Source organism: Eulemur rufifrons, chromosome 3 (genome assembly GCF_041146395.1).
Source record: "Eulemur rufifrons isolate Redbay chromosome 3, OSU_ERuf_1, whole genome shotgun sequence".
Lineage (NCBI taxonomy): Eukaryota > Metazoa > Chordata > Mammalia > Primates > Lemuridae > Eulemur > Eulemur rufifrons.
Window position 1 is genome coordinate 21,616,838 of NC_090985.1, and position 25,831 is coordinate 21,642,668.

Here is a 25,831-nt window from a genome sequence, read left to right on the forward strand (position 1 = left end):
TAAATGAACACCAGACATCAGAAATCAAGTGGCTGGGCCTGACACTGACCCAGGACAGTGGGGATAACGTGGTTGATCACTCATGTCTTGCTCCAGCTGACCCTGCACTCACGTTCCTGGTATAGACACCGAAGCTCAGACGGGGAGGGTGGGTGGTGAGAGGTGCCAGCTGACCTTCCTCAGCTCCTGCTTAGAGCACTTGCCAGGAAACCCGAAGGCCACCCCAGGCACATGAAGCCACTCCAGGGAGAGACCCATGCCTAGAGAAGCTGCCTGTCTTCCCTCAGCCTGGACCAGGGGCTGTTCACTTTCCTCCTGCCTCCTGGGCACATGCCCGTGCCCACCTGTGCACTCTCTTGAGCGGATACCACAGCCCTCAGGTGTGCAGGGCCAGGTATCCATGATGAATGCGCTCTCTCCTCCTCACTCCCATGTCTCAGGCTCCATGGTGGTCTCCTCGGGTGAGGTGAGGTGCCCACTATAACAGGGCAGCAATCCCCATTTCAATAAGCAGTGGCTGTCATAGACCCTCTGCAGAAAACACTGAAATTATTGTTGATTGATTGGTTGGTGAGGATACTTTATGTCAGAGCCAACTCTCATCTAGGGGTAGATTATATTTACAGAGAGACCAAATTTTTGGGCACCTGGGGATTGTGGCCACCACCTCTTTCCGGGGCTTCACCAGGTGGTGGTACTGCTGAGTCCCTGAACCTGTGCTGGGGATGCCACCTGAACCACAAGTGGGTGGAAGGGATGCTCTAGAAGGAGGCAAGTCACCACCACCCCATCTCAGAAGAGGAGGCCAGAAGGCTCTCCAGGCCAACAGTGTCTCAAGGAGAAGCCACCATTAGATACATGGCCCTCAAACAAATGATGTAAAATTGAGCAGTGATTCATATCTTAGGATGGACTTATTTTATTAGATGCTTGTGTCGGAATGATCAGCAAAATTCAGCTGACAAGAGGCAATGAGAATTCGGATCACCACCAAGTCTCAGGGTCCTTATAAGGCCTAGGACCCCCGGAGACTCACTGAGGCCAAAGCACCTGCAAAGGGCTTCTTTCTAAGTCGGCCTGGGCTAAGGCTGAGCATGCAGCAGCCTCTGCTGCGGCCTGGACTGCCTGGGGCTGGCAGATCTCTAATGTCCTGTCTCCCAAGAATCAGTATAAGCTCTACCCCGTCTTCTTAAACTAGCAATGTATTACCTCGCAATGTGTACCTGTAACTGCTGCTGCTATATTGTGTGGCTTTCCAATGTAAGATTTATATTCAGAACATGCTGCCTGCTTTATCACATTGGGTATGATTTCATAAATAGAAAAAAAAAAAGGACGCGTTTTCTCACCTTACGGTGTAGCATGGAAGGGTATTGGAAATTCGGGTCGTGTTGGGAGAAAGCAGCTGACAGGGATGGCTGTGGGGGGCACCAGGATACTTGCCTATGGCCAGGGTCATGGCCTTGAGCTTGCTTCTGACCAGCTTCACCACCATGCTCTTCTGCAGAGGTGTTGACCGACAGCAGAGGACTGACCGACATTGTTTGGCAAGGAAGAGAAACTTGTCCTCCAGGTTTTTCTCGAGGGCATAGGCCAGACTTCGCCCATCGATCACGAGGCTTGGGCTGGGGTTGGAGGCAGTGGACGCAGGGCTGGGGCAGAGAGGGGAGAACCCCACGCTCACTTTGCCTTCTGTCTTCCCAGGGGTGCCGTGGAGGCCTCTGGACTGCACGTAGTGTAGGCACTGATCCAGCAGAGCAGCACACGCTTCCTGAAACGGACAGGAGAGGGCGTTGCGGGTCACTCAGAGCTGTGCCATGGACTCCACAGCCCCCTCGATGCCGCTGGGGCTGACACCTTCCAGAGCTCTAGTCTGTGGCGTCTGGCTGCCTAGAAGGCAGCCCTCCGGACACCGTGAAGGTCAGCTGAAGAAGATGATGGCCCACACAGAAGAGAACGAACTGTGATTTCTATATGATTCTACTTGAACGCCCAGGACACGGTGCAGAGGCTGGAATGGAATGTCTCCCTTTGGGAGGCCTGACTACATGACCACTGGATTGCTGGCCGGTTAGACGGACGGCCCTCCACGCACTTCTCCATAGTTCCCTGAGGCCCTTACCTAACCTTTCTTGTTTCTTACCAAGGTAGCGACAGTGGGGTGCAAAGCTCTTTAAAAGCCTTATGATTAGCCCTTAAAGAAATGTGATTACCAGTGTTCTCCCTAAGCTCTCCGGTTCTACCAGCAAACGAAAAAATAAAGCATAATTACTGAGGCTTTCAATTGGCAAAACTGGCTCTGAATTCCAGAGAGGAGGAGAAGCTACTGGGGAACCTGCACTAGGAATCAGAGACAGGCACCAGAGGCCCGGGAGAGTGGCCTTCCTCCAGGGTCACACATGCCCGCGGACTGGAGAGGCTCCTGGGCTCTGCAGACAGTGAGCCCACCCAGTAGGGACCAGTTCCCTACAACACACTGTGAAAACCAACAAATGCTTACTGAGGACCTTTTGTATTCAGAACACTGAGACTAGAGCAAAGAAGACTGGAAGTCACAGTTATTGCTCGTGAGGCAAAAGGCAGGCAGCTGGACACACTTATGACTACAGAAAACCAGAAGCCAGATGTACAACAGTGTGACTGGACTTGGAGAGGAGAGAGATGAATTTGCTTCCAGGGCAGGAAAAGGGATGCTGTGGTTATTGGGGAAAGCCCCGAGAAAGATGCAGGATGTCATGTAGGAACACCAGGACTTCCCCAGTCCTGAGCTCAGAGCACTGACAAGGCCGGGTCTGGGTTAGCAGGAGCTGGCAGGATGACAGAGCAACGACCTGAGGACTCTGGAAGTAGAAGTGGCAGCTGGATGGGAGAAGAAGGCCAGCATGCCAAGGACGCTGAAGGGTGCTGGGGTTTCCATTTTCACTCTGGAAGCCCCTGGATTGGCCCAAGGCATCCAGGAACCCAGAAGTGGGCTCTGGGGCAGGGATAGAGAGAGCTCCAGGAGAAGCCCTCTAGCTCTGGCCTGAGGAGCAAAAAAGGGAGCTCCCCATGCTCGGAGAAGCCGGAGGAAATCCCCGCTTTTATTTATTTTTCTTCCTCTATTCTTTTGACCTCAGTCCGAGGCAATTTTGCTACAGTAGCTGTGCAGGGGCAGCAGCAGCAGCAGGACTGTCTGCTGCCGGAGTCTGTGAGGATGAACCTCCTTGTCTATCGGAGAAGCCGTGGTGTTCTGTTCTCTCTGTTCCGCCACGACTTGGCCTTGGACGTAGGTGAAGGTACACAAAATACAAGGCAGAACAAGGTACCTTAGACTCCAGCTTTCTCGTCAGAGGGCTGACATGGGGTTCCTGGGCACAGAGGGTACTGGGAAGATTGTAAAGAGGGAGAAGCTTGGCTAACTGACCCCACAATGCTGTCTATGCATTCCTGGGCTCATCCATAAGCTGTGCATACCTGGACATCATCCTAAACTGTGTAACAAAGCCTTTAGAATCAAACTCTGGAATAGATTGCCATTTAAGTTCCAAACCGACTTCTGGAGGGCAAAAATGCGAGACAGGTTCTAATAAACAAGTCTGCCTTTGAAACCAACACCCAGAGGCTGTTCAGAGCACACAGCCTAACCCAACAGGGTTGATTACCTGTTTAAAATCCACATTCTCCACAGAAATAAAAAATGACCTGAGTGCCATAATATCCAAAGTCCCCAGGATACAATCCAAAACTTCTCAGCATACAAAGAACCAGGAAAATCTCAACTTTTGTGGAAAAAGACAATTAACAGAAGCCATGGACAACAAAGATGACATACTTACTGGAATTATCTGACAAAGACTTTAAAACAGCCATTATAAAAATATTCCAAGAAATAAGGTTGAGCATTCTGGAAATGAATAGAAAGACATAAAGTCTCAGCAAAAAAACCCAAGAGATATGTAGAAGAACCAAACAGAAATTTCAGAACCAAAAAATACATTAACCCAAATAAAAAGCTCACTGGATTCCAAATCATGTATGTAAATACTCTGCATTCAGGGAGATGAACTGTAACTCCACACTCCTTAAGGGTGAGCTGTGCACAGTGGCTTCCTTCAAAAGAATTCAGTATAGAAAGGGGCAAAAAAGGTAAGCTTACAGAAGATAAACCTGACACTCACCAGGGCAACAACAGCAGTGATGTCATGTTGATAATGTGAACCCTTGATATGACACGATGAAAGTGGCGCTTTATCTCCGTGGTCTTCCTCCCCAAAACCTGTACCTCCACTTTACTCATAAAACAATATAGGGACATTCTACCAAATATCTGACCAGTACTCTTCAAAACTGTCAAGATCATTAAAAACAAAGAAAGTCTGAGAAACTGTCACAGCCAAGAAGAGCCTAAGAAGGCATGAAGACTACATGTAATGTGGGATCCTGGATGAGAAAAGGACATTAGGTAAAAACCAAGGCAACCTGAATATGCTATGGGCTTAGAAAGTAATAATGTATCAATCTGGTTCATTAATACAACAAATGTTCTATGCCAATGTAAGATTAATAATAGGAGAAATTGTGTATGGTATATATGGGAAATCTCTGTACTGTCTTCACACTTTTTCTGGAAATCTAAAACCATTCCATATATGAAATTCATTTTAAAAAACTGAATAGGCTCAGTAGTAGAATGAAGATTACAGAGGGAAGAAGCCAGTGGACTCAAAGATAGATCAATAGAAATGATCCAACCTGAACAACAGAGAAAAAGGTTGGCAAAAGTATATGAAGAGAGCCTCAGGGACCCTTCAGGTACTACCAAAAAGCCTAGCATTCATGTCCTCAGCCTACCGGATGGTAAGGAAAAAGTATAGTGCAGAAGAAGTGTTTGAAGAAATAATGGCTGAAAACTCCCCAAGTTTGGTGAAAGATATAACTAACCCCACAGATTCAAGAAGCTTAGCAAATCCCAGAGTATAGCCCTAAAGAAATCCATACCCAAACGCATCATAATCAACCTGCCTAAAACTAAAAAGGAAAAAATCCTAAAAGCAGCCAGGTAAAAATAATTCATTAGTTATAGGGTGACAATGATTCAAATGACTTGTATTTCCCAGTAGCAACCAGAATTGAAACAAAATTTTTCAAGTGATGAAAGGAAAGAATTGCTATTTCAATCTTCTATGTCCAGTGAAAATACCCTCTAGGAAGGAAGGAAGGTGAAATAAAGACATTCTTTGATGAAGGAAAGTAACAGAATTTGTTGCCAGCAGAACTGCTCTCAAGGAAGTGCTAAAAGAAATTCTTCAGACAGAAAGGAAATCATGCCATAAAGAAACTAGGAACATCGTATGTTTGCTAACACCTAATATACAACTGAATCACACCCTTTACCAACTAGATATAATTGACACTTGTAGACCACACAAGCCAACAACAGCATAATACACATTCTTTTCAGGTGTGTATGAGCATTTACCAACATAGACCATACACTGAGTCACTAAAAAGCCAACAAACAAATAAGTTTTAGCAAATTTAAAAGAATTAAAATCATAAAAAAGCATGTTCTCTGACCATAATGAAATTAGATTAGAAATCTGTAACAGAAAGACAACAGAAACCCCAAAACACTTGGAAACAAAATAAACACTTCTAAATAACTTATGAGTATTGGGTTCATAAATTATTAATAATAATTAATGAGGATGGCCAACATTATTTTGATGCTAAATTTTGTTTTGAAATTAAAAAAAAAAACTTCTGATCTCTATTCCTCAGAAATATAGATGATAAAATCCTCAACAAAATATTAGCAAATAGGATCCAGCAATATATAAAAAGAATAATGTACCATGAACTACTGGGGTTTATGATAGGAACACAAGGCTGGTTCATTATTTGCAAAATGAATGTAAGGTACCATATTTGTAGTTGAAAGAAGAAAAAAATCATATGAAAAACGTGACAAAATTCAACATCCATTCATGATTTAAAAAACTCTTAGATAAGAAACTTCATCAACCTGATAAAGAGCACCTATGGGACACATACAGCTAACATTATACTGAATAGTAACAGACTCATGTTTTCTCTCTAACATAAGAAATAAGGCAATGATGTCCACTTTCACCACTCCTATTCAACCTCATACTAGAAGTCCTAACCAGTGCAATAAGGCAAGAAAAAGAAACAAAAGGCATGCAGATTGGAAAGGAAGGACAACTCTCTTTGTTAGCAGATGACATGATTGACTCATAGAAAATCCCAAAGAATCTAAAATAAATTCCTAGAACTAATAAGCAAGCTTAGTGGAACAAAGAATATAAAGTTAGCATACAAAATCAATTATATTTCTATGTACAGTTGACCTTTGAACAACAGTTTGAACTCTGAAGAGCCCACTTATATTCAGATTTTCTTCTGCCTCTGCCACTCTTGAAACAGCAAGACCAACCCCTCCTCCTCCTCCTCAACCTATTCAATGTGAAGACAACAAAGACGAGAACTTTATGATGATCCACTTCCACTTAATGAACAGTAAATATATTTTCTCTTCCTCATGATTTTCTTAATAACATTCTCTTTTCTCTAGCTTCTCTTATTGTAAGAATACAGTATATAATACATATAACATAGTGGGTTTTGGCACAGCTAACCCCCATGTTGTTCAAGGGTCAACTGTACTATAAACAATTGCAAGATAAAATTTTAAAAATACTATTTATATTACCTCCAAAAACGTTATACAGTTATACAGATAGTCTCTCATTTAAAATGGTTCAACTTAAGATTTTTCAACTTTATGATGGATTTATGCATTTTCAACTTATGATACTTTGGCCTACAATGAGTTTATCAAGATGTAACCTCATCTTAAGTCGAGGAGCATCTGTGCTTGGGCACATATCTAATAAAACATGTATATGATATGTATCTTAAAAATTAAAAAATGCTGATGAAAGAAATGAAAGAAGACCTAAAAAATTGAGAGATATATCATGTTCTTGGATTAAACAATCAACATAATAAAAATATCTTCTCTCCCCAAATCGATCTATAAATTTAACACAATTCAAACCAAAATTCCAGTAGGAATTTTTGTAGATAGGGAACAATTGATTTCAAATTAAAACATAAAGGCAAATGAACAGACTTGCCTAAACCATGCTAAATAGGAATTAAGTTGGAGGAATCACACCACCTATTTTTAAGACATATAAAAAACTATAGTAATGAAACTACTGCAGTCAATATGGCATGGTATTACGAAGGAGTAAGACACATAGATCAATAGAACAGAATAGAAAGTCTAGAAATAGACCCACACAAATATGACTAATTGATTTTTGACAAAGGTTCAAAGACAATTCAATGGAAAAAAGATAGTTTCAAGCCAATTGTGCTGGATCAATTAGACAGCTACATGCAGAAAGAAGAAGTTTAAACTTCATACCTTATATAAAAATTTATATGAAATGGATTATGTCTATAAAGATGTTAAACTATAATGCTTTTAGAAGAAAACATAGGAGAAAATCTTCATGGTTAGGCACATCTTAGACATGACATCAAAAGCACGATCCATAAAAAAAAGTGAATCAAAATTCATCAAAATTAAAAACCTTGTTTTGTGAAAGACACTATTAAGAGAATAAAAAGACAAGACAGGGATAAAATATTTTGCAAATCACATATCCGACAAAGGACTTATATACAAAATATATAAAGAATGCTCAAAAGCAAACAAACAACTCAATTAAAGAATGGAAAAATATTTGAATAGACAATTCATCAAAGAGGACATAGGAATGGAAAATAAGCACATGATAAGGCATTCAACTTCATTAGCCACTAGCGAAATGCAAATTAAAAACCATAATGAGATACCACTACACACCCATTAGAATGGCTGACAGAAAAAAAAAATCAATGACAATACCAAGTGCTGATGGGGACTGGAGCAAACAGCACAGCACTCTGGAACACAGGTGGGCAGCTTCTCACAAACTTAGACTCACACACTCAACATCTGACTCAGCAATCTCACTCCTGGGGACTTACCCTAAAGAAGTAAAAACGTATGTCCACACAAAAACCTGTACGCAAACGTTTATAGCAGCTCTACCCATAGTTGTCAAAAAAGAGGAACAACTTGAATGTCCTTCATGGAGTGCATGGATATGCAATGTGCGGCAACCCGTATCCTGGGATACTACTACTCAGCAGGAAGGGGGAATAAACTACAGACACACCAGCACACAGAAGAATCTCAGAGATGCTATGAGGAGGGAAAGAAGCCAGCCTCCCAAAGTTACACACTCTATTATGCTGCATCACATTCTAGAAAAGACAAAACTATAGTTACGGAGAACAGGTCAGGGGCTTTCAGAGGTTAGGGAAAGAGGGAAGTTACAACTACAAAGGAGTAGCATGAGGGAATTTTGGGGGGTGATGCTCTCCTGGATCTTGGTTACGGTGGTGGTTACACAAGTCTATGCATGTGTTAAGATTCACATTAACTATATAACAAAAAAGTGAGTTTTACTGTACACTAATTAAAAAAAAATTAAATACAGCAATGACCAGGTCATCAGGTCAACCGTTAAGCATAAATCTCTAAACTTTCTTGAAGAAGTTCCTTAAAAAAAAAAAAAAGGCCCTGGCCAAGGCGCAGGCTCTGAAGCAGGGGGGCTGGGAGTAGGAGAGAGAAGGAGGGGGCATTCGGGCCGATGTGGAAGCGAAGAGAGGGCAGGTCTTGGAATGGTGGGAGTCTGGATCGAAAGGGACTTTAGAGCCACTGGCTGGAGGTGAAGGGAGGCCTTGCAATGGTGTCTGCACGGACATGAGGGTGTTAGCGGGCAGCCTTTGCAACATTTACAGATGGGTGCCAAGGAGGAGGAGGCACCAGAGGCCGGGAGATGGGTCAGGGGCTGCTGCAATAACTCAGGGAGCAGAAATGTTGTCTATCTACCAAGGCCGTCTCAGAAGGGGACTCTCCAAAGTGGCTCTCAGCACGGAGTCCCGGGGTCTTGACAGTTGACAGTGAGAGTGAGGACTGAGAGGGGTTGGGGGCATGTGAACCTGAGCCCCAGAGGACCTGCAGCGGCCTTGGCCATGCTGGGAAGGCCAGGGAGGAGTGGGTTGGTCACAGCGAGGAGGGTCCCTGCTCTGTTCAGGAAGCCTGAGAGCCAGCTCAGGGAAATGTTTCGAGTAGGAGCTCATGCGAGGATTCAGAGCCTAGACCAGGGCAATACATGAAGTAGATACTCCTCACATCCTTGCAGGTTGAAATAGATAACGGCAACTGGATGAAAAAAAATCCCCCAGTGCCTCTTCAGGCATCCCAGGACAGCTGAGGGTCTGAGAAGTCAGTGCTAAGTGGTCCACTGTCCTGGCTCCACTTCTTAGGCACACATGGAACCATAAAAAAATTCTCTGACGATACTGACATGGACAGTATGTCAGGAAAAGGCAGGGTAAACTTTGCATTAATAAAGCCCAGATGTACATTCCTTTGGTACTAAGAAATTCCAGCAAATTCCACATCTTCCCAGGCAGTGACAAGCCCCAGAAACACAACATAGGTGCCAAGAGGAATGCAAAGGGCAAGGGTCCTTCTCACAGCAGCTGCCAGAAGTGGAAGCCCCCCCCACCCCCCACCCAGCAGCCTTCCAGCAGAGCCCTGCCTAGGGGGTCCATTGGACATGAGACCACCCCATCGTGGGGTGGGGAAGCAGAGCCACCCCCAAATCCACCTGCCTGGGATTCGGCGTTCAGGGTGATGACTTCCTCTTCATGGTCCAGCAGTTTGCAGGCATGTGCAATGTTAATGGCTGTTTCTTGTTTGTCACCAGTGAGAACCCAAATCTGCAGGCCTGCTTGACGCAATTTAGCGATGGTTTCAGGGACTCCCTCCTGCAGGCGGTCTTCAATCCCAGTGGCACCTGGTAAAAGGTACAACAGTGTGAGTGAGCCCCTCCTCACGTGTCTCTACATCCTGCTGGGGTGCAAATGCCACACCCCAAATACAGCAAAGACAGGCGCTGGCACAGCCCCTGTTGACTGGGACCTGCTCAGGGCTTGGCAGCCAGTCATCCGCCACTCGATGACAGGAAGTTCCGTCTGGAAGCACGCTTTGGGGATTCACCATTTTAGCACACTGGTGGACGCTGTCCACAGCTCTCTCGACGTGACTCAGTCAAGAATGTGTAAGAACAGCCGTGAGTCATCGAACATAATTACGTGTACTTACAACAGAACAGCTCGGCTACTTTCTAACATGCAGCAGCTAACTTGTAACTTTACAGATAACCTCAAAATAAAGCTCATGGGAAGACGTTGGGAATGTTGACATTCTGAGGGATAAAAAAGTCTTAAAAATTACCCATCTCATGTAAAGTTTCTGGTGAATAAAATTCAAAATGTTCATTTTCAATGATGCTTATTACCAGTCGCTATTGAAACACACTTCACAGACAAATCCATTATTTCTTGAAAGCAATATTATCCTGACTATGCTTTTTCCACAAACATGAAGAATTCATGAGGCAGGTTTTCCATTTTTGGTCTCAGTATATTGGGAAAAAATATTATTCAGTGCAGAAATATGCTTGAGCCTGCCTTAGTTTTTTCATCTGTTTACAACTTGGTGAGATGACTTCTATCTTCTCTGATCCAGAAGTGAGCTGTGGCCCCTGGCTCTGGGGTTTGAGCCCTGACTGAGGGTCCCTGGTCAGTTCTCTACTCCTTATGCCACGCTGCCCCCGTGGTGCGATGCTGCTAAAGACTGAATGTTTGTGCCCCCAGACCCACAGGTTGAAGCCCTAATCCCCAATGTAATAGTATTAGGATGTGGGGGCAGTGGGGGTGATTAAGTCTAGATCATGAGGGAGGCCCCCATGAGATTAGTGTCCCTATGAAATGAGGCACCAGAGAGATCATCTCTCTTTCTCTGCCATGTGAGGACACAGCAAGAAAGCAGCCATCTGTAAGCCAGGAAGAGGGCCCTCACCAGACAGTGATCTGCCAGCACCTTGATCTTGGACTTCCCAGCCTCCAGAACTGTGAGACGTCAATGTCTGCTGGGTAAGGCACCCCGTCTGTGGTATTTTGTTATAGCAGCCCAAACGGACCAAGACACCCTTACCTCTTCTTCTCCTAAAATGGACGAGGTGGTGGGCACAGGGAGGGAGAAGACAGAATTGAGGTATAGTACACACACATAAGTGCACATTTCTTAAATATACCTTTGGCTGCACATTCACAAATCATATACCTATGTAATCAGCCCTGAGCTCAGGAAGCAGAATATCACCAGCTTTGCAGAAGCCCTTTTCAGGGGCAAGCGGCTGGTCTCTCTTCCAGCTCCTGCAGCCTGGGCCTAGCTCCTACTTGGGGAATGTACCGAAAGGCTAAGTGGAAATTTGGGAAGTGTCCAGAAAGGAGAAGGAGGGGGCATTGCACCCGTGCTGCACTGTGTTCTAAAGCTGAAGACCACGCGTCTCTGTGGAAGGATCAGGCAGGGTGTGGAGCTTACAAGCTGCTCAGGCACGAAGGAAGGCACCCTCCATGCTCCCCGTGAGCACATTCCTGGCACCCAGGTGCCGTGTGGCCATCTGGTCTTGGCCTCTCTCCCTTCCCCCAGTCTCATCAGTATAATGTGTGAGTTTGAATCCAGCATAGAAAAGTACTGAACTGAGAAACAGAGTTATGGAAGGTCTGCCAGCTTCAGCATGAAATGTGGATGAGGACAAAGAGTAGATAGGAGAGAGCGGCCCTTTTATTAATAAAATGATCTGACACATCGTGTCTTTCTTTGGCTTTCCAAGGTAGCTTGTTTGTAATGTAATTTATGTGACTTTGAGTAAAAGCCACCTTCTGTACAACCTGACGCTGGGGAGAGCCTGGCATTCCTGAGCATCGTAGCGCAGGGAGTGGAGTTCAGAGCTGACCGACTGCAACCATGCAGCTTTGTGCTCGGGGCGCGGGCAGTGTTTAACGGCAGGGGAAAGGACTTCACCAACAGAGAGGTTTCAGGTGACATTTAGAGAAACCAGCAAGGACACTGAGGAACATGGGCAGAAGATTGTTGTTTGAATCTAGCTTCCTGCCCAGACCTTATGGAAAAGAAAATTCCAAGAACAAAGTGTGAATGGTGACCTTTCCACTGAAGATATTTATCTGTGGTTCTCTAATGCTATTTAATACAATAAGCACCTAGATGAAATAATTTAGAAAGGGGTATTTGGCTTTTGAATATTAAAAATAGAAACAGCTTCCTTAACTTTTCTCAAAAATGAAGCTGAGGGGTTGGAACCCAGTGCCCAAAATGCCCTGCCCATTGGTCAGCTATGACACTACGATGGTGGTGGCTCTTGTATTCTTCAGCTCAGGACTTACCACTTGAAACATGAACGTACCAGGGGGCAGGAGATGGCAAGTGGTTAACAGCTGGCTGTGGGAGGGAGGCTGATTTATTGCATTTGCCCACTTCTATAATATACATGCTCCCTCCCACCTTGGCTGACTTCAGTCTATCAATATAGTATCAAAAGGCGATGTGAAATTCCTGTAAGTTTATGCTAAATAGCAAAGGGCTACTGCAAAATTCTTGAAAACTTATCAATGGACTGTCACCAGCAGGCATGAGAAGTCTCCAGTACACAGCCTGTGCCCACTGTGGGCAATCCAGTGGTTCCTTAACTGATGCAGATCAGGGGCATTTTAATACGGGCCGGGAGGGACACAATCTGCCTCAGGATGACAGCAGAATATGGCTAAATCAGAAATCTTAACAACCCTGATGGCCAAGACAGCAACCCCCAACAGAAAGAACTGGAACAGGCGATCAGTATAATACCCTGCTTTTAGATGTTCACATAGTTGCCCAAGTAAAAAATTACAGAATCTGAGCAAGGATAAAACTCCTGTGACAAAGGCCTAGGAAGATGAGTTGATCTCAAATCCTCTATGAGCCTAGACGGTACTGGGGCTGTTAAAAACTCAGGATATGTTAACACAGATACAGCATCTGGGCCAAGGGAGGTGATGGACGCCCGCCCAGCAGGGAGCCCGTAGAGAAGAGGCTAGCTGGGCTGTCATGGGTGCGGAAGCAGCAACATGAGACTTACCCCCACGCAGCTGCCGACACTTCCCAGCGCCCCATAGCACCCCTTCCTTTCACCCTCACAAGACCCGGAGACATTGAGATTACTATCCCCACTCTCTTGGTAGCAGATAAGGAAACTGGGATACAAAAGAGACCAAGCCACTTGCCCAAGCTCCCATGGCCAGTAAGTGGCAATCAGGGATGGACAACTGAGTCAGGGCCCCGGGGCTCTGAGGGAAGACAAGGTGGAGGAGGGACAGCTTGGCAACTCACAGCTGTGTCCTCAAACAGCCAAGGTCTCACCATATGGAAAGGGAAGAGAGTTCGTCTGCATCACTCTAGCGGGTGGGACCAGCACCCCCCAGGGAAGGTAGAGGAGGCAGATTTCACTGCATCTGAGAGGTTAGGGCTGTCCAGGAGGAAAGCTGCCCCCAGGGACAGCACCTCAGTGACGGGCTTGAGAAAAGGCTGGTCAGAGAGGTTGGGCAGGCACGTCCAGGAGAACTGTGGGACAACTCTTATCCCACGGTCTGCACGCAGTGTCCTTCTGGGCAGCCCAATCTAGGTGACAGCAATCCTGGTTTGGTAAATCAAACCCTAGTGGCCTAAAGCAGGCACAGCCATTTTTGAGGCATTTCACTTAATTCACATCAAGGATTTTGCTCTTTAGGCTGCTGGGCTCTGGATCCCAGGGCTTTTGGAGTAGTGCAGGGCTTCCCAAAAGATATAAAGTGTGTGTGTGTGTGTTATATCTAGTGTACAATATCTTATTAAATATTAACTGTACTTTATATGACATATGTAGATATAGATATCTAGGAATCCCAACTCGTTTGCCCAGAAAATGAGGCCAGGTGAACGACAGTCTGTCTGGGTTCAGTGAAGGTGAACTTCCCAGGGCCTTGCACAGGAGTGGGATCTGGCCAACAGCACCCAGCACGGAAGCGGCTGTACAGCACCCTCCAAACCTGCTCCTTGTGTACAGCACGTATACAATGACTCAGCTAATTTAACAGATGCTTTAATGACTATGAAATCAATTAAATATTTTAAATATGAAATTAAATATTAAAATAAGTATTAAAGTAATAAATACTTTAATTTATTACTAATACTAGTATTTATTAAATACTAATATGAATACAGTAGGAAATATGGACATATTTTGGTAAAAATGAGCCATTTTCTTTTGATCCACACCGGCTCTGTGAAACATTCATAAGATGCAATGGGCAGCAGTTTCTGGGGCCCAAAAATTTCTCTTTGTTTCCTGGGGTGGGGGTTGGGGGTGAGGGAGGGTAGAAGAACTCTTCCAACCATCAATTGTCAGAAGCCTTGCTCCTCCTATTTTTAGTGGAAAATCAGGGTTAAGGGGAGGCAAATTGGTGGCCATCTGGGGGTCCTCAGGGGGCAGCACCTGAGCCCCACAGAAACGGGTGTGGGGAGAAGCTTCAATCCTGGACCCTCCAACCTGGGAGCCACGCTAGTGCCAGGCCAGGCAGTTGCTCAGCCGAGCCCAGCGTGTGTGGAGCCGCGTCACCTCCCCCTCCAGGGCATCGCCACAAAGTCGACACCACTCCATGGGACATGCAGCTCCCAAGCTCATTACCCAGCAGGTGCAGGTTTGTCTCCAGGCGAATCGCTGACTGGAAGAGGAGCTCCTCGCGGTTGTCCAGGGAGGATTCTGCTTCTAAGTGGCTTTGCAACCAGCAGGCATACTCTTCTTTGCTCAGAACCTATGTAAGACACGCTGTTGAGTGCCGCGCCAAGTGCCACACACTGCTGCAGTGCCATCAGCACGTGCACCCTGGCGGAGGGGGCGCCACTCACCCTCTTGGCGATGCACAAGGTGCGCAGGCCTTCTACCGCGTACATGTTGAGGAAATTCTGAGTTTTGCTACGGATCTTTTTTTGATGCCTTCCTCTGGTGTCATCTAGGTTGAAGCACGAGCGGAAACATGGGTAAGAACCACAGCACCCCGCAGAATGCCCTCAGCCCTCCTACACTTGCCTCGTGTCTATTTCATCATTTGCAAGCAGTACACACATTTTCATACAGAACTCAAAGTAAAAATTCGCTGTGATTTTTACAAAGGAAACTCATCAACATGAAAATTTTTGGCTGTTTCTAACATCCTTTGTTGAAATGAGAAGCTCATGAAAACAAAAACCTCATCAAAAGCGATCTGGCATCCTTTTGTCCAGCCTATGAAATGGAGGTAACATTCTTCTCATTAATGAAAAATTACAGATAAGAGAAAGTGCAATTTCTATCTTCAGAACATCCCTCACTAGTAGTGTTGCCAGAATCAATGATGCCCAAATATTGCATAGGACATACTTTCACTGAAAACATTTGTTCATTTGAAATTCCAATTTAACTGGATACTCTCTATATTTTCTTTGCTAATCTGGAAACCCTACGGCCAGTCATTAGGCTGCAGGTCTGGGAAGGCTTGTCCACTATTCTAAGTCCACCCCATGATAAACTAGACTTGGCAAGAAACACTCTTTCATCTCCTAGACCAGGGCGCATTCTCCATGGGGGTGACAGAGCCTTCAAGGGGGCGATGATTGGTTCTTGGGGAGGGACACATCTTACTCTCACACGTACAAAGCAGATACACATACAGAACATAAACGGATGTACAGTACATCTGTGGTATTAAAATGTCATGAAAGGAGAATTAGAAAAAATGTGTCAGAAAAGGCTCCTTAAGGGGTCAATGATGGGAAGAAAAAAAGAGTTGCCCTAGATTACTTCGCTTTAGGTATTAATAGATTTCCTGAAAAGATGATGTTCAAAGTCATCTTGATTTTGACCATCATCGTATTCCTGGTATGATAACATTCTTAGAAGCTGCGGATAACCTTTTCCCACATTCTGACTGAGCAAAGAGCTTTCTGAAGGGCTTTGAAATTAGAAGAATAATAATAAAGCACTCTGTTGTCTGCAGGAGAGGGGAGGGGCGGGGAGCACTGGGCAGAAGGAGCAGCCGCACGGGGCTGTGATGCCGAGATTAACCTCGCTGGTCAAAACAAAATGGACTGAGCCAACCCTCAGGACCCTGGGTGCCCCGAACGAGGGTGGACACTGGGGTGTTTCTGTGTGGGGACATCTACACCGTGCCTGGGGGCAGAGAGCACCTGGCCCTGCTGTCCTATCCTCCACACACACACACACACGCACACACCCGTGCCACTTCTGACCAGTCCTTGCTCCTCATTCTTAGCTGACTTTTCCCCTACAGACCCCTGCTGCACCGATGGCTAGGCAGTCACTGCAGAAAACAGATGCTGGGGTTGTGGGACTGGCTCTTCATGAGTGCTGGGATGGGTCTACATTCTGATGGAGGGTACAGGAGGGTAGAAAGAACTCAAGCCCCACGTAGGTCATCATCGAGGGGGAGAGGGGAGGGGAGGGGAGCTGGGAGCAGCCAGGAAGGAGACTGTATTGGGGAGCTAGAGTGTGGACCCCCAGAGGGATTTGGTCAGCCCAGCTCTCCTAGCTTGCCAGGGTGAGGCTGGGGGTTGCTGATTTCAGGCTAAAGTCATGACAAAGTTCACACTGCATTTTAGATGATATTCATGCAACATTAGCCCCTTCTCTGTGACATTCAACAGCAACCCAGGCTCTCTGTAGCTTGTCCACCTGTGGTAACAGGCTCCTTAGGTAAAGAGCAACACCACACGCAGAGGTGGGACCAGTGCTGCTCAGCACCTCTGCTGCTCAGCCGGTACAGCACTGAGGGGTCCAGGCTGAAGGACCCTGAGGCTGCATCTGGGCCCTGGAGAGGCTGTGGCACAGTGCCAGACAGGTTGCTCCCGCCACAGTCTGCAAAGATGACTCACATGCCCACTGACCCACGACACAGCAGGGCTGAGACAGCTGTGCCTTACAGTGGGCTGCACCTGGAATCTCCACCAGGAGGCCACTAGTGGGTGACACTCAGCCTTCAGGGAAGCCCTTAAAGGAAGGAGGGTGGCTCCTCTTCGTGGTTTTGACATGTGCGGTTTAAATTGCCCAAAGTGATATTTCCCTTTCCTCTATACTTTACAAATGATATTTCCCCAATAAAGAGTTTGAACTTATTGAGATGATAAATGAAGAAGGTGAATTCTTGCTTGTCATGGATGTATTCGCTCAGGTAAAGAATGTTTATTGATTTACTGAATGGCAGCAATGGCGAGTGGGCTACACAGTAGGCTGTGGGAGAAGGAAAGAGCAGCCTGAGGTTCGGGCCTTGATGACCACACAAAGCAGCAAAATCACACCCCCAGCTCCCAGGCAAGTGAATCTTAAAGGCAAGGAGCCAGAGACTTGGAAAAGGGACCTAGCTGATGCCATATGCCTATGTTACACCAGGCACTGTGGTAGGGGCTTGCTGGAAAGAGATGGAAGCTCTTTTGCTGGCTAATGTTCTACCCTCTTTACCAATGGTTTTCAAACTCCTCTGTTTCAACCTGAAAGTTAAATGGAACTCTAGTATGTGTGGGGACCCACAGGGGCTGCTTGGCCCCAAGTCAGGACAGAGGGTGGTGGACCCAGCCAGCGGCCCCCACTTCCTGGGTCCCCTCTGGGGCCTGGACCTTGCAGCTACCCCAGGTCCACAGGGCAGGAAGGAACTTTCCAGAATTACTAGTCTAAGGATTCTCAGCCTTCACTGTTCATATTTAAAACCTGACACTCCCCAAGTAATCCCCAACCCCACTGTTCTAGGTGGGGGGCTGTCTAGGAGGTGAAGCGCCCTGAATGCATTCTAGTCCAGACCCTTCAAACGAGGGAACAGGGATGCAGAGAAGCCATGCAATTCTCTGATGGGCACTGCTTTAGAAAAGGGATGAATGAAAATCGCTTTACCCAAGGGACGGGACTAGGTGAGTAGCTGTCTCAGAACTTCCTCCCCAGAGCTGGGATGCAGCCAGGCAGGGGGCCCTACCTGAGGAGCAGGGCAGCAGGAGATCCATGACCACTGAGTCAGCCCCCTTGGTGTAGACGTTGATCTCATCAGTGATTGGGTGCCGGATTACCACTGACATCCTCTTGCGGATGGAGTCAAAGCCCAGCGTGTGCAGGAGCTCGAAGGTGAGGCGGCCCAGGTGGGGCAGCTCCACCGACACCTGGTCGTGTAGGCGATCCACTAGCGTGCAGTTGTAGGCCTTGGCCGCGTACACTAGCGCCGCCTCGTCGGGGCTCTCAGCCTCGTACCGAAGCTCCAGCTCCTCCTTCTTCAGCTCCGGCTCCAGCTCCTCCTCCCGGGTGGGCTCCGGGGCCCAGTTGCCCGCTTGGCTGCTGTAGCCATTGCTGGCGATGGCTGGGGTGGACTGGCCTAGCTTGTCCTCCAGCCTGAGAAGTGTGCTGTTGCTGGACAGGTTGGACAGGATGCTGGACCCCGATTTGTGGTTGGACTTGTTGGTGGCCAGATTCCCAATGCTGCTGCAGCCCGAGGTCAGGCGGCTGGGTGTGAACCTGCGGAGGAAGTCTTCTATGGTCTTCACCGGGGACTTCAGCTCAAACCTCACTCTCACCTGCAAGAGAAGCAGTCAGGAGACAGCTGAGGGAATCATCACTGTGTCCCCCAGAAGATCACACTTATTCCCACACTGCCTGGCCCACCTGCAGAACTTCCTGAGGGGTACTTGAGTGACAGAGGGTCCTTTCACACACACAACGTTTCCTCTCTTGGCAGAGAATGTTAATATTAGACCAAACCAAAACCAACTTGAGTGCCAACTTGAGTATTCTTTCCTCCACCCTAAGCAACCTTCGAATAATTCTTGGCCACTTCTGGAAGGACAATGTTAAATGCCTTTATTAATATCAGATACGTTTGCTGTGAGCCACACTGGGCTCTGAGCCCTTTCCGTAAATCCTCAGCACCGGCTAAATCCAGATGAGGTACCTGAGGCACAGGAGGGCATGAGTTGTCTAAAGCTGCACCGTGGTAAAGTCAGGATTCAAGTGCAAGTGTCATGGCCCAGAGTCTGGGCCCCCAGCCTGCTTTGTCCTCTCTCCTGGGTCAATCTGGGACCCTGGGGCCCAGGGTAGGCCATTGTGGGCACTCTCTGGGCAGTCTCTGCCCACATGGGCTGACCCTGCCAGAGGCCAGGCAGTAGGGGAAGCAATGAGGCAGGCGGGGCCTCCCAATGCCCACCTGTCCACCCCAGGCTGGCCCTGCTGGCTGTTCTGTGTCCCTCCCGTCTAGGGCTCAGGCCTCTGGTGATCCATCCTTTGCCACTTGGCCCCAAACCTGGCCCCTTCCCACAGCAGCCTGGGGGTGACACTGCAGAACCACAGAGCTGTTCTGCCTTGTACAAAGCATCCTGCTGAATCCTCCTTGAACCTGAGAGGGAGGAGCATGTGCCCTTGGGAGGACTAACAACAGTGATGCCAGCAGAGAAGGGTGCTGTGGGTTCCCAGGGATACTCCAGAACTTGCCTTTTGTCGTGGCTGATCTGGGGACGTGACAACTACTGTGTTGCAGATAGTAAGCGCGATGAAGAAGTCGAAAACATCAGAGAGCTCGGGCGAGAGGTGGGCCAGTGGGTGCTCCTGGTGCCGCACCACAGACAGGCACCTGTCACACTCGCTCACCTTCTCAAGCAGCTTTGGATCGGGCGTGATGTCTTTCTCCTGGGAAGCAAAGACAGATGAGCCATCGGTGAGTCTGACCCGGTAAACTGCCGAGCGTGTTGGCACTTGACTATTTAAGGCACCTTGGTTTTATTATAAGCTGTAAACAGAACTTCCATCTCACACAGGCATATATGCCATTTTATAATTGTACATTATTTATAATTTTAATTGTATAAAAATATATAACTTACATATGAAAATGCATATATTCTTATTATATATAATAAAATATACATGTTCTTTAAAATAACATATCTTGGAATATCTTACTATAAAAGAACATGTGTTACTCTAGAAAAATTCAGCAAATCTGCATCACCCCACCCCACCCCAGGAAACAATGCCTACTTTTTGAAAAACGATTCTGCATTTCCTCTCAGTCTCTTTTCTCTACATTTAAATTTTACATAATCAAAATATTTTGTATACATATTGGCTATTTCCATTTCCCCCAAAACTTCATTATTGTCTGAACTTTTCCAGGCTTTTAAGAATTATTTGAAAATACATTTTTTGACAACTTCAAAATGTACATAACCACAATTTATTTTGACCATCTATTTATCATCAGATATTTAAATTCTTTCACGGTTTTGCTGATGTAAATAACACATTGATAAATTTCCATGAACATCAATCTCTGACTCAATCACTAAGTTGCTAGCTGTGAAAATTTGAGTATTTCGAATACTCACAACACATATTGAAAAATGCTGTCAGGAAAATGTGTTCCAAGGTAGTTTCTCTCCTGCCAAGTGTGAGGGCTCCCCACTCGCAGGAGCCCTCACCCCTGTTTAAATGGCAGCTTGTCTATGGGTTTAGAAGGACGTGAAAGAATAAAACCACCACAAAGTGAGCAAATGGATTCTTCCCCTCTGTTCTTAAAATGTTTCAGAAGTGAAAGGGTCTTTTAGAGGTTATTACTCACTTCTGGAAATTTCCCTGCCTGATGCTGGTGGTTCATAAATGTTCGGGCAGCTGACAAGCCAAGGAGAAAGGAGGTTTGTTGGATTTGGGTTTATCTAATTAAAACTTTTTTGAGGGAAGCTGGCTTTGCTTTTTCACAGTTGTCATCTAGTTCTGATGATGTTTTATTCATCTCATTTGGCAGGATGGGCTTCCTCTCCATCACCCCGTCTGGGTGGCTCACCTGGCAACCACCCAGCCTTAGAAACTGTGGCAAAGGGGCCGTGCCAGTGTTTGGGAAAAGATACAACAGTGGGGAGAAGGTGTTGGCCAGAAAAGCTTCTGCCAACTGAGCAGAGCCAAACCACCAAGCGACAGTGTACTTGTGTGATTAAATATAGACAGTTTTGATGAACCGGGGAAAATGGCAGTGGGAGAGAAAGGTGGTGACGCTCTAGCAGGAGGGCAGTCTGGGCTGTGCTGCAGCTGTCTGCATGCTCACCATGGGGCTGCTGAAGGCCGTGTGCCTGGACAGCATGCTGGCCCTCTTGGCCTCGGCCCGGCTGCCCGTGCGCCGGTGGGACTTGGTGCTCTGGGTTCTGTGCATCATTCGAATGCTCTGGTGGCTCCCAATGCTGCCACGCTGGGACACCAAGCCCCCTCTGGGTACCACCTCCTCCTCCTCCGAGTCGGCCTCCTGGTACCTGGCCAGACGCTGGGCTGTGGGGAGAGAGACACACGCTGAGACATCGTGGGGCAGGCTGGGCACACTGAACCAAATCAGGGTGTTTGGGCTCCAAGAGGCCCTGACAGGCCTCCCCAAGGCACTCACCACCCTCGCTCTCTAATGACAAGGCACACCGAAGGAGAATTTGCACCAACTGAGGGACAGAGAACATTCTCACTTATTTGCACCCTCCGTCAACCTGGGGAGACTGATATTCTCAACTCCATTTCACAGGTGAGAAGACAAAGTCTTATCTCAGGGAACTTGAGCTTGCTATGGTCACATGATGCAAGGGCAGGGGGATGGGCTTACATACAGCCCCTCTGTTCAGGAAGAGCCTAGGTGTGCATGGGGTCATGTGAGCAGGTGGTCTGGAGGAAGGCAGGGCAGATGGTGGAGGCCTGGCCCACACAATGGGGCCCAAGGATCTGCCCATCACCCCAGGTGTCACAGGGCTGCCTGCCTCCCTGGGGCCTTCTAGTCCCACAGAATGACAGTGCTCACTTGGTGCCAGGCTCCCTGCTCAGGGCCATGTGTGCAGTGGGTAAGTCTACACCCACCCCTGGTTCGAGTGAAGCACTATGGAACAGGGAGGCTCACACTCCTCCCAGATCACACAGCAGGGGGGCACGTGGCCAGGGTTTGGACCCAGTGGGCCAAACTCTATTGATGAGGATCTTGACCACGATGCTGCACTTGAGTCGTTAGGGGGCACTGTTGAGCAAAGTCCCACGGCCACATGGACACTCCGTGAGTCCCCTTTAGAGGTGCCTGAGCTTTTGTTTCTTGCTAACCAAATGCTCTGAACAAATTTTCCTGGATTTGCCCGGTTAGGACAGCTTGTTTCATCACAGATGAGCGACAAAGACACTATTCATGAGGAGTACTCATTCAAAGCAAGCATTCAATCAGAATTTCAAGCGCAGGAGCAGTGCTGGGAAGTGTGAGGTGCCCTAACACCTGGGGCCCGCTGAGAGGTGCAGAGAAGGGGATGCCCATGGAGTTGGCCAGCCATGTGGGCCAGGCCTTTATACAGAACATCTCCTAACAGACCTTCCTTTAAAGATGAGAAGGGGACGTCACCAGCCCACCCTCCCAAGGCCAAGTACTTGCTAACACCAGGATTCCAACTCAGGGAGATATTAACTTCAGGAGCGAAACTTCTCCCAAACGCCCCACCAGCTCTTGGATGACTTAAGTCCCAGTTTGCTGGACAGTAAGGATGTGCAAAGCCTGGACACATGACTGTGTCCAGCATGAGTGCTAGGAGCTTGGATTCAGCCTCCAGGAAGGTAGACCTGCCCTTCCCACCTTTCCCCAGCAGAGGTCACGGGATGTCAGAGCTCAATGTAGCCGTCCCTCGGGGCCTCCGCCTTCCCTGGAGGCTGTGGGGGCCAGGTCATCTGAAGCAATTTCTGATCAGCAGTGGCCTTGGATACCTTCGATGTCCTCAGAGAAGATGAGGTCCAGGGACAGGTATGTCCACCCGGAGCATGAATGGTGGCCAGCTGGCTCCAGGTCATCGGTCAAGTGGTCAGGGAGGGGCACACCCAAGGTCTCCACGGCCGGTTCTGGTGAGCTGGACCCAGTGCTCAGAGCCCACCTAGTGCTATCCTGAGAGGCCAGATCATTGATTCACTGGCTGAAGACGCTCTCTGCGCTGGGTGCCTGTCAAATGCCAATCCAGGCACTTCTTTAAAACATGCTGCTGAGACTCATGGTCATTTTATTTCCTCACCAGAAATGCTCTCCTGTGTCTTCTGGAGAGGAAGGAGCCCTTTGGTTTTGTGGTAAGCATTTGACAACTGTCAAAACCTTTCTGTTATCTTAGTCAGGATTTTGCCCCAGGGAGCCTCATGTCCCAACTTTATTATTATCTTTTAAGCTTATTTTTGAAAAAAATCACAATTGTATACATTTATGGGGCACAATGTGATGTTTTGATATATTTATACAATGTGGCATAATTCAATCTAATTAACATATCCATTACTTCATTTACTATCTTTTTTATGGTGACACATTTGAAATGTATTCAATTATTTTGAAATATATATTATTGTTGGCTATAGTCACCCTGAGGTGAACCAGATCTCAAAACCTATTCCTCCTGTCTATCTGACAGGGGGTCCCAACTTTAAAAGGCTGCTGCAGAACCAACTGCCTGGGTTTCTGATTCCTTTACAACTCTGCTGAGTTTTGCTTTCAAGAGGAGCACACAACTGAACTATTCTGCACCAAGTTTAGCAGTTAGGGAAGGAGAAGGGGAGCAAGGAAAGTGGAGGGAGGACAGGTGAGTGGATAGAACCATCACTGACAGTCTACTTTGGGTGGCAAATAAAAAACATTAAACTAAGTGGGTAAGTTTCTATGCCTTCTGTTTAATATGACTGCTTTAATTTTATATGGAGGAAGATAGTAGATATCATGATAATTCTTGCTTTTACAAAGCTCACGAAGGTTCCCACCAAATCCCTCTGAAGAACAGCTTCCTACTCATGCTCATTTGCTGTCCCCCTCCTCCCTGTTTTATGTTTGCATCTGTTCCCGTGGCATGGTTACTTTGATGGTCTTTGTTGCCCTCATGGGCAGGAAAGGGAGTCCTGGTTGTAGGGCAGGGCGCCCCTCAAGGAGGCCCCGTGGCCCCAGAGATGCTCCTGTGACGACACAGCACCCCCTCCTGGCAGGGGGGGCAGGGGCGGCTGGCTGCAGTCTCACCCTTGGCTCCTGAGGCTGGCAGCTCCCTTGAGCCTTCAAGGAGGAAGGAGGCAGCAAAGGATATGGAGAGGAGAGGAGGGAGGCGGGACCACCAAAATAATTGGAAGTGGGGCCATTCATTTCTTTCCAGCTCCCAGGGACACTGTGTTCCAAGGGAAAGAATGCAGCATGGATTACCCAATGCCCTTCTGAGAATTTTCGGCTGATGACAAGAAGATGGCTGGGTGACAACAGAAACATCTCTTTGCCCACCGGTGAGGCAGAGTAAAGCAACTGGACACCTCAGAAGCGAGCCCCCATCGAGGAGCCCTGCCTGGCTGCTCGCTTGCCTGGCAGAAGACAAGGGCTTAAGCAGATGCCCACCGCTCCAGACACTGCAGTGAGCAGGGCGTCAGCAGTGCGCAAGTGCCTGTTCTATAAATAGCACCGGCTTCAGGCTCCTGAGCTGCTCTGACAGCTACGTCTTTATGCTCCTTTGAAAACCAGCAATCCCTGAAGCTGGTGGGGTGCGTGTGTGTGTGTGTGTGTGTGTGTGTGTGTGTGTATGTCTCCACACGCAGCTCTGGATATAGCAGCTTTCTGGTCCAGCCCACAATGGGAGCCCCCCATGTCCAGACTCACCATTTGCATCATGTGAATATTCTACGCCAGACACAGTGCATCTTCGGAAAACCATCTTATTCTCGGTTAAAGTGCCAGTTTTATCTGAAAAGATGTACTGTATCTGCCCTAAGTCTTCTGTAATGTTCAGAGCGCGGCATTGCAGCTGTGAGTCTGTTTCTTCATCGTACAGCTCCATATCCTGGTTGATGAAGTACACCTGGCACACTTTAACAATTTCAATGGAAACATATAAGGAAATTGGGATCAAAACCTAGAAGACATAAGGCACACAGAATGAATGACTGGGAGCACCAGGCAGCTGGGAAATGAGTCCACTCTATTTAAATACAAATGACTACACCACAAGCAAGTAGGGACAATACTGTACCTTTAAGAGCTCAATTAGGTCGCGATTTAGAGTCAATATTGGAAAAGTATTAGAATATTGACAAAGAGTTTTAAACTAGGACAGCCTATGGTGCAACTGCAGAGCAGAAATCCACTATCGTGTCTGGAGGTATGGTAACCAGGGCTTGGACAGAAGCAAGCGTTTTCGTGTGACTAAGTTGTGCTTGGGAGAAGCTAGGAAAGGAAAGAGAGAAAAGAGAAATAAAAACATGGCACAGTCAGAGTCCTCACACGCAAAGCCACTTGCACCACAGCGGCACATGGTGCCCAGCCTTTCCCTGGGCCCCAAGCACAGGAGCTGCCCGTTTCCCACAGACACAACCCCACAGTTTAGGGAGTAGCTGCAAATGCAAGAGACAATCTTTTTTCAGACACTGGTTTTGTGTTGCAGGAAAACTACTGTGATCTCCTACAATGCAGAGCAAAGGGAAGGCAGCTTTGAGAAAAATATTCAAGGTATACGTCCATAATTTAAGAACTATTGCCTTGAAATTAATATTTATTATTTATTTTTGTGGAGTAACAGAATTGAACTAATGTTTATGGGCTCAGAATATCATACCCAGACTAGCTGGGTTCTCCTGGGAACGTAACTATGTTAATAGACCACCAACTATAGTCCTACCTCAAGCCTAGAACAAAATTTGCATTTATCAAAACAGACTAATTTGGAAAGTTAAGTAAGGCCTGTTTCCTGTTGTATGAAGCACATATGATAAGAGACAGCAGAGCTTCCCTTATA

At 47.1% G+C, this 25,831-nt stretch overlaps 1 protein-coding gene across 1 annotated transcript in view; it reads right to left on the reverse strand.

Moving 5' to 3' along the window:
• Nucleotides 1–25,831, reverse strand: part of ATP10A (ATPase phospholipid transporting 10A (putative)) — a 144,477-nt gene that overhangs the window by 9,896 nt on the left and 108,750 nt on the right. The window contains exons 7-14 of the mRNA XM_069465822.1: nt 24,700–24,952; nt 21,136–21,353; nt 19,530–19,724; nt 18,031–18,619; nt 14,921–15,024; nt 14,700–14,826; nt 9,742–9,926; nt 1,444–1,771 (exon numbers count right to left, since the gene is read on the reverse strand). Of these exons, the coding sequence (XP_069321923.1) occupies nt 1,444–1,771; nt 9,742–9,926; nt 14,700–14,826; nt 14,921–15,024; nt 18,031–18,619; nt 19,530–19,724; nt 21,136–21,353; nt 24,700–24,952 (1,999 nt within the window). The remainder of the gene's footprint in view (nt 1–1,443; nt 1,772–9,741; nt 9,927–14,699; nt 14,827–14,920; nt 15,025–18,030; nt 18,620–19,529; nt 19,725–21,135; nt 21,354–24,699; nt 24,953–25,831) is intronic.